The sequence below is a fragment of the Stegastes partitus genome, unplaced genomic scaffold, assembly GCF_000690725.1.
Source record: "Stegastes partitus isolate 25-593 unplaced genomic scaffold, Stegastes_partitus-1.0.2 Scaffold240, whole genome shotgun sequence".
Lineage (NCBI taxonomy): Eukaryota > Metazoa > Chordata > Actinopteri > Pomacentridae > Stegastes > Stegastes partitus.
In genome coordinates, this window is record NW_007577971.1 from 174,489 (window position 1) to 184,450 (window position 9,962).

Genomic DNA, 9,962 nt, shown 5'->3' on the forward strand with positions numbered 1-9,962 from the left:
ATGGCAACAAAAAGGATTTCTCCACATCCCCTCAGATTCATAGGCACCACTGCCAGACATGTTGCAGAAAACAAAGAAAAAGAATACAGTCCTCATCACAGAAAAGTTTTGGCTAATAGTTGAAATTTAAACTCTGTCCGTCAATCTTTAGATCCAGTGAGTCTGAAAAAGATATTTAAAACTAGGCTGTAATTCGTTAGGGCATAGGTTAATTAGATGACCTCCTCTTTGAGAGACGGAGCTTTAACTGATTTCCAACACCTTAGGATAATTCTAAGGAGTGTGATCCTTCACACTGTAAAAACAGGAAATGCACTTTTTTATATTTGATATTCAAACCTGGAGCACTTTAAATGTAAAGCAAGGGTTGGAGAGATGACTGAGTGGACCCAGGACGTCTATTGCTTTACATAAAATGCTCACACTAATGTACATTCTTCTATACAATGTAAGAGTTTTACTTGAGTTTTATGTATCTATGTAATTAGAAATGAAAAAAATATTGTCTCACTTCTTAATGGAATTCCTTAGTATTGGTCGGCAGTCCAAAGAGTATTGAATTCCTGCCTTTTCATCTGTAGCTACTGGTAGAGTGTGGGCCACTTGTGTTGTTAGAGTGCAGCAACAGAAATGTTTGTGATTTATATTAAACATAAAAATTCTTCATTAATACAGGGATAAACCAGCACTTTTCGACTCAGAGAGTCTTCATCAGGTTATGGAGTGCAAAGGGAACATTTGAAAGGAACTACGAAGTCATGAGACGTGTTTGCCACAGATACTGTGGACTGCTGACCACTGTCAAGGACTTCATTTACCGACTTGATCCCTGAACAGCACCTGATTTACTATTTTCTTCATCTTAAAACTACCGTCTTTCATTTTCTGACCCTGTGCAGCACATGTTATGTTTTTCTTATTTGTTATTGTAATGTTTTTTCCATTCTGTAAGTATTCTCTTTTCTTTGTTATTATCTTTTCCCCATGCTGCCAGGACATTCCACTTACATTTTCTTATCTATGCTCAGTTTCACAGTAGATGAGTCATTATTGACAAAATGGTCATTTTAAAAATCTCGTTATTGCCTTTTTATATCATGTATCTTTAAATTTGAGAAGACCATTCCACCTTCACCAGTTGGCAACTAAAATGTACACCTCTTGTACCTTCTTCTTCTGTCCTCAGGGAACATCATCGGCTCTGGGATCTTCATCTCTCCTAAGGGGGTCTTGGAGCACTCGGGCTCGGTGGGTTTGGCGTTAGTGGTTTGGCTGCTGGGAGGCTGTATTGCCGCTCTGGGCTCCCTCTGCTACGCCGAGCTGGGCGTCACCATTCCCAAATCTGGAGGCGACTACTCTTATGTAACAGAGATATTCGGTGGCCTGATGGGGTGAGTGAAGCCTCTGCTGCACTTTTTGTGTCGTCAAGGTCCATGGTCATTCCATAACATTACATTGTGTGGTAGATCGGAAAATCAGAAAGCAAGTGGTCATTGCTTTTCTGTCTACGCAGTGCGCTGTGATAGATTTCTTCTTCTTTGTACACTTGTTTTTTCTATAAATTTAACAAAAATGTACGACTGCTATAAAGGACCAGACAGGACAAGCAGGACACAGTGTCCTTTAATCATCATGTATGAGTGTGCAGGGAAGCCTCCCTCCATTAGAGCGATACAGGTCTTTGAGAAGAAGGGAAACGAATGATAACGCAGGTAATTTTTCCACAGGTATTTATGCTTTCTCTCCAGTGACCTTAAGCAAAGTAACCAGAGGGTTGGGATCCAGTTTGGGGTTTAATATCTGACAAAAGGTGTCAATAAAGGAGTCTTTTGCATTTGTCACAAACCTCAGCATACATGTGAGATACTTTTGGTTTTTAAATAAAAGCCTTATGTACCACACTCAAGCAATGACAAGCACATAAAGAGGTTGAATTGACAAGTCTGAGTATAGAATACCAAAAGTGTTCTGATAGAGGCAGTCACAAGTCCTCCTCCATGATGCTCTGAGCATGGGTTAGAAAGCATGTTGTAGAGGGCTGAGATGAGCCTTCCTGAGATGGATTCAGAAGGAGGACCATGTCATGTCTGTTGTAGGCGAGCTAGACAGCGTATAGATGAGGGATCCATCAATATGGGTTTTTCAGGGCCAATAAGGATGCAGATTTTTGGTAATCAAGAAAGACTGATAACTGATATGTGGATCCAATACACATGACATGGTTTGGGGGTTACTGTGGCTGCCTCCTAACTAAGCCACTGTCTGTTGGCGTAGTTTTAGCCACTGTGAAACTGATTTGTGGTGACTGCTTGTGTCTTTTGTTCAGTTTATGCAAGTCGTGTCTCTGCCAGAGAGATGTATCTGACAGTTAAAACAGACTGCTAAAGTCAACCTTTCTTTAGAAAGATGTTAGCATTCCTCAGATAGCGTTTGCCACATGCTGTGTAACACTGGGGTGGTTATGGCAGCTCCAGGAACTTCAGTCAGTGCTGATTGGCTGTTACTTGTGACCTGTAACCAATCAAATAGTGCTGTAGGTGGGATGTTGCTGAGATCACTGAGTGCCGTCATATAGGAGCATATTTAACTTAGTGATAATCCATTAATTAAAATCACAACATCTATAATCAGATGGCCAATATTCAGCCAGGCCCACAATCAGTCTATCCTTATTGTAGATACTTGAGTATATCTGACTTGGGAAGGCTGAAGTTTTTAATTAACTCCTCAAATGATGTTAAGGTGTTATCTATACACAGATCTTTGAATTGTACAATGCCTTTCCTTACAAAGTCCTGAATGGATGGTTTAAAAGTTGTTGGATGCAATGGAACTTCAAGGGAAAAGCTACATAAGCCAAAGTTGTGAAGGAAGGTTTAACTGCTGGGTTTTCTGACTGATTTAACTGAGAGGGGAGGAGGTAGGGCTCCTAGCAGGACAGTCAGCTGGCTGTTTGAGAGAGACCAAAGCCACAGCTAAATGTTAGCATGGTAAAGCTGCAATCGCACACATGTACAGTACAAGCAAACTCAATTTCCTGTATTCAGGTGCGTGATTATTATGAGTTTAACCTAAATGGCATAAAAGCCCTGAAAAGCATATAGACCACCACAGTGAAGGCATGCGGGAAACTGAAAATACACATTCATTAGTGTAATCAACTACAAAAATGTATACTTTTAGGTCAGGTTTTTTTTATTTTTATTTTTTTTAACCTATTTTTCTATTTTTTGTCTCATACTGACTTATGGAGAGTTTCTCAATCTGTCTCATGTCACTGAGGGTCCTTCTCTCGTCCAGGTTTCTCCTGTTGTGGAGCGCCGTCCTCATCATGTACCCGACCACGCTCGCTGTCATTGCCCTCACCTTCTCCAGCTATGTCCTGCAGCCTGTCTTTCCAAACTGTGTTCCCCCATACATGGCCACACGGATGCTGTCTGCCACTTGTCTCTGTAAGTGTCTTCACCAATTGTAAGTCTTTAATTCATTTTCATTTCTAGGGTGTGGTTTACAGGGTTGCTGGTGATAAGTGTGGTGTCTATTGATAGGGAGGCTGCATTAAAATAGAACAGGATCAACATCTCCACCACTACACTGATGTAGCTTGCAGGGTGGATGCTGACTGCTCCACAGTGTGTTTGCATCATTCATGAAGGATGACATGCTGTCTCGTGGTTGTTCTGCTGCTCCTGTTGGTGGATGCTGATGCTTTCCTCTGTGCTACTACTTTCTGCTGGGGAAGGTGGTCACGTGTAAAAGTTCTCTTATGTAACTGCTGACTGAAGTGTTTCTGAATCCTGATTGTAAAAAATGCATTTCGTCCCTGAAGGAGGGAGGAGAGCAGAAGACAGAATGAACTCAAAGCTGCTCCAGTAAAATATCTAAAATGATTCATACTGAAATGAACATATTTGATCATTTAACAGAATTAATCAAGAAAATGCTAATTCAGTGTTAATTCATTTTCATTTGAATATAACTACACACATTTGAGGTCTCCCCGATATTTTTTTTAGTGCAAGAGCAGATTATTTTACTAGTAGACTTTTGAGATTTTGTACTTAACGTCCTTTAATCACTTTTGAGAACATGGCTATACTGTTTCCCAGTATATATGTTGAGGTGGTAGCACACAGCCAGAGTGAAGTGAAGAAGCTGCAGCAGAGTCGGTGATGATTCTTCTTTCACATTATGCTTGACAGTAAATAGTTTGTACATGGCTGACTGTGTATAGCAGTACAAATGTGGATAAAGACCCACACTTTAGGACAGTCCCTGCCTGAAGGCATTCACTTATTTACACACACACACACACACACACACACACACATACACACATACACACATACACACACACACACTAACTATAGGGTTGGTAATGTGACATTTTCTAAACAGTGCCCACTGCTACTCAGGCTGCTAGTGTAAGAAACTGCCATTGGAATTTCATTGTAATATCTTGTACATTGATAATAAAGGCATCTTTAATCTTGAATTCTAATGGTGGTAGACTTGGTTGTTCACACAAAAGTGAGAGAAGTAGTTGTCTGAGTAATGAGGAAAGAGCCTGGGACAAAGATGCCACCTCCTCAGACCTGACCAGTTTTATTAGTAAAGCTCTGCCTCCCTTAATTACTGTTACTGTCAAGCTTTTCTGGCATACAGTTTATATCGTTTAACACTCAAAACTGTGTGACAAGCAAAGGTCGACTAACTCAGGCTCCTTGTTTGAGGCCAGTGCAGTACTTACACAGACACCACTGGTGCACCTCCTAATGTACGTGTGTCTGTCAAAACAGGAGATATTAGTAACTGCAACTCACTGAATTAGCAAGAATATTCATACTTGTATGTTTTCGGTTAGTTACAACTGCCAGATACAGATAGGTGACAAATGAAAGGAAAGAGCTGAACCCCTGAGCTGTACAGTGGGAGGATCCAGTGCCTTTATTGTGCTGTGGGGGGCATTTTGCTGCCATGGTTCAGATCTGCTTGTCCTCTTAGCGTGAAGGTCCCATACAACGTATTTGTCAGTGATCGCCTTCATCTTATGATCAAATATTTCTGTCCTGATGGGAACACTCGCTTCCAGGATGACAGTGCCCCCATGCACAGGGCACAAAGGGTCACTGAATGGTTTAATTGAGTGGGAAAATGATGTGAATCATTTGTATGGCCTTCACTCTCAATAAAGTTCATCCCAATAAGACTCCTCTGGGAGATTTTGGACTGACGTGTCCGACAGCACTCTCCACCACCATTGTCAAAACAACAAATGAGGGGATATCTTTTGGAGGAATGCTGTTTGTACTGCCAGTAGAGTTCCAGAGTTCCTTTAATTTGCGAACTGAATAATACAGGATATGTGGCCTAATTAGAAAGCTTCTTTTTCATACCAAAATATTGTTATTTTTGTTGTAACAGTAATATTCTACAATATTTAAACCTGTCTTGCAGAACTTTTGTCTCCCCCTTCTGGCAGTGATCGTAATTACACAAACACTGCCCTTTCTTTCTAGAACACAGCAACTTACTTGCTAGTTCTTTTCCACCACAGGCTCTGTCTCTACTCTGAGTACCTCTAGCCTAGACTGTCTCGATTGCTACAGTCGCGTCTCTCTTCATCTCCAGCAACCTCATCACTCCTGGTTGTTGTCACAGAAGCCAGATTTAAAACTCTGTTATACTGTGAAATACAAAGAGATTTACCGAGCACTGATAGGCCTAATGAGCCTCGTGTGTGCTGCAGGTAGGACATTACTTGAGACTACAGGATGGGGACTACGGACAGAGGCAGCTGCAGCAGAGCCAGAGTTGTGCATTTTTGTATCAATTTATATCTATGGAATTAGTAAAAAACACAATAACAATGATGGGAAAGTAAATAATTGGGCAGTGCATGTACTTAAAATGACAGAAATTGCAATATTATATAAAAAGTGGAATTGTACTTAAATTATTTTTAGCTTGGCTTGTGTCTTGTTCACTGACATAGAGGGCTCAGACTTTACGACCAGTACTGCACTGGGTGAGATAACTTGACCTTTAATTCTGAGGAGCTGTCATGTCAACCATATTCATTCAGTCTACGGTTGAGCAAGTCAGTGATACATAGCACAGAACAACTAGGGAAAATGTAAGATCAGATGGTTTCATTTTACCCCATGTTGGATGCCAGTGCTTATTATAGAAAAACATACTTGAACCAGTGACATGGAGGTTAACTTTATGCTTTCTTGTTCAAATTTTGACATATGTTTCAGTTTTACAAGGACAAAAAATTGTCAATGAGAATTTTGAGGGATGAATTTGTAAAAAATAATGACGTCTCAGGTAACGAGTTTGACAGGAGTTGCTGGAGTGTACACTTAATGAATCCTATGAACAGGACAAAGTGGCTGACATTAGCCTAAACTCTAAAGTAACAGCATCCAGGAACCACAATGCAATCCTGAATTGGATTTTTTCCTACATTACCTGTAATCTTTCAAAAATAATGCAGTTAGCTAATAACCTTTTCCTTGACTGTGGAAGTGCTTCTTGTTAGATCACAAGAACACACTGTTTCTCCAATCCTTCCATGCAGTGTTTTTGGATGTGGAGACACCAAAGATAGTAATACAAGAAATATACCACAAAACACACATTAATGTGAACACCTACCAACAACTTTGATGATGATGGAATCAACCCTCAACAAAACCTGAAGTGACGACAGATATTGTCAAGCTTTCTGCTCGGTTTTGTGAACTCTGATGGGATGTGACAGCAGCAGAAAGCTTTATTGCTCAAAAATTCACATTTGCATCAAAAATTAATTCACTAAAATACTGCACTAGGACTGTAAGGACAGTCAGTCTTGTCAGTGACGGTGATACAGGAGGCCAAGCAAATGTCATGAAGGACCTCAGTGTTGTACATTAGTCACCGTGAACCTGTCAAGCTGCCTAATTGCTCAGTGTATTGCCTAAGTAGGCCTGTTACCATTAATTCACACAGCCTCTTTGTCTGATTAGTGAGTAAATAACGGCTGGCCTGAAATCTTTTTGGTGAGGTGAAACGACAGGACTCTAGCGTGCGATTCCTTGCCTCTGACGCCATCATTCACACTTGTTTTTGGGACTGGATCCTGAAACGTGAGCTCTACCCGGCCTCCTTGAAGGGTGGGAGGGGGGACGCAGACGGTTTTGTTTGCCCTTCGCAACGGAAGTGGTTTGTTTTGTGAGGCTGACAGCGTGTCTTTGTGCTGGAGAGCGAGGCCACCATGAGAGAGAGCGGGGCAAAGTCGGTGACAATGATGGACGAGGTGAAACAATCACGCCCTCCCTCACTCGGCTGTTTCCCACATTCCTGCCTCCCATGGCAACTGGCTGCTGCCGCCCACTGCCGGCAAGAGCACCAGCACCTCACAGAAAGGCTAGAACCATATACTGATATTACTGAAGCAGTAGTCCTCCTATTTTGCATGTCAGTGTCAATTTACTAGCCATAATTAGCACATCTCACATGAAACAAGCTGTAGTAATGTGTACTTTGGCTCTGGAAGAGTCTAAAAATAACCCTGATGATGTCATCACAGTTTTGGAGACTATAAATGACCTGCATTTAAAAAACAGAAACTGTACTATGAATGAAAAATATATTCTTTTTTTAAATTTCTGTAGTCATCCAATTTTCTAGGAGTGTAATATTAAAGCACCACAATAAGCAACAGCTGCTGGTTAAAGATAATTAGAGTCGTCAACAAAAGTTTACATACACTTGTAACGACCATGATTATCATGGCAAAGTTATTGAAGTCACAATGACTAATGGGATCTTTGAAACATAAGTGTCTTTGTCACAAAAACACAATAATAAACTGGAATTCTTTCATAGATTATATAGATTTCACAGATTACATAGATAAGGTCTTCTGGAAAATGACAGTCTGATTGTTCAGAAATTATACATACAGCAACGATAATATTTGGTTAAAATTTTCTTTGCCATTTTTACCTTAACTAGGCACTTTTGGTAGTCATCTGTTAATTCTAGCCTGATTTTGTCATTTCTTTATGATTTGCAATGTTTCCTCTAGGATTTTTTCAGCAGAAGAATGGTGGCCACTCCTAAATGAATGTAGAGGAAACACTGATTTGTAATTTGTGTTATGGGTCATTGTCTTGTTGGAACACTCAACTGTGTCCAAGATCAACCTTCTGGCTGATGATTTTAGGGTTTCCTGAACCATGGGGAGGTAATCCTCCTTCTTCATTATTCTATTTACTTGTGCAAAGCATCAGTTCCACTGGCAGCATAACAGCCACAGCGCATGATACCACCACCACCATGCCTGACAGTAGGTTTGGTGTTCTTGAACGCCTCATCTTCTCTCCTTCAAACATATTTCTGGTCAGTCTGACCAAATAGCTCAATTTTTATTTCATCCGATCACAGATGACGTTTCTTTGATGATGTATCACAGACAAACAGTGAATGAAGCAGCAAAAATGCAGACGTTAACAATGGGAGTAAAATCAACAAAAAGAGAAAATTAATCAAACTAAATACTAAAAGCAAATCACNCATCATCCCCAAACATCCTTTCAATTGATGGAATAAGAAAAGCATCAAAAATGTCAATGTAAACTTGTGCATTTATTGAAGATGTAATGACTGCCGTCTTCCCAGTGCCTTTACCTGACATGCAGCCCCATATCATCAATAACTGTGGAAATTTGCATGTCTTCTTCAGGCAGTCGTCCTCATAAATCTCATTGGAATGGCACCAAACAAAAGTTCCAGCATCATCACTTTGCCCAATGCAGATTTGTGATTCATCACTGAATATGACTTTCATCCAGTCATCCACAGTCCACCATTGCTTTTCCTTAGCCCATTGTAACCTTGTTTTTTTCTGTTTAGGTGTTAATGATGGCTTTCGTTGAGGTTTTCTGTATGTAAATCCCATTTCCTATAGACGGTTTCTTACAGTTCGGTCACATTGACTCCAGTTTCTGCCTATTTAGTCCTCATTCGTTTTGCTGTGCATTTTCTGTTTTCAAGACATATTGCGTTTTATGTCTTGCCGCTTTGATGTCTTCCTTGGTCTACCAGTATGCTTGCCTTTTACAACCTTCCCTTGTTGTTTATACTTGGTCCAGATTTTAGACACAGCTGACTGTGAACAACCAACATCTTCTGCAACAATCCGTGATGATTTACTTTCTTTAAGAAGTTTGATAATCCTCTCCTTTGTTTCAACTGACATCTCTCGTGTTGGAGCCATGATTCATGTCAGTCCACTTGGTGCAACAGCTCTCCAAGGTGTGAGCACTCCTATTTAACTGCAGACTAATGAGCAGATTTAATCTGATGCGGGTGTTAGTTTTGGAAATGGAAATTTACAGTGATTCCATAATTTTTTCCCTCTGCTTGATCTAAAAAAGCAATTGTTATTGACTACCACAGTTTTTTTCTTGATTTCTTTTAGTGTTTCTTGATTTTAAATGACTTTAGTTTTGTGGCATGTCTGTGATCTGCTTTTTTCATACAAAATTAAACAACTGAATGAACATCCTCCAGGACTGGTGATTCCATCATTTTTTGCCAGGGGTTGTATTAGTTACATCAATTACCTAAACTCAATAGGATAGGTGAAGGTATCACATATAATCTTACATGTCACCGTCAAATCTTTGCTAAAATGTGAAAACAGAACAAGTAAACAGGCTGAACTGTTTCTGCTTGTGCCTGTTTACTCTTAGCCTCTTGGTTTTACCTCTGCAGGATGAGCAAGCACTGATTACCTGCAGCCACTCACTTATAGTGTGACTGGAAGGGGTGTGCAGGTGAAGAACATCCAACCAAGTCCACTGCCATTTCCGTTTGTCTCTCGAACAAATGGTTTGTCATATGGCAACAAAAAGGATTTCTCCACATCCCCTCAGATTCATAGGCACCACTGCCAGACATGTTGC

At 40.4% G+C, this 9,962-nt stretch overlaps 1 protein-coding gene across 1 annotated transcript in view; it reads left to right on the forward strand.

Moving 5' to 3' along the window:
* Positions 1–9,962, forward strand: part of slc7a10b (solute carrier family 7 member 10b) — a 25,695-nt gene that overhangs the window by 5,963 nt on the left and 9,770 nt on the right. The window contains exons 3-4 of the mRNA XM_008281634.1: positions 1,187–1,391; positions 3,301–3,452. Coding sequence (XP_008279856.1) covers positions 1,187–1,391; positions 3,301–3,452 — 357 coding nt within the window. The remainder of the gene's footprint in view (positions 1–1,186; positions 1,392–3,300; positions 3,453–9,962) is intronic.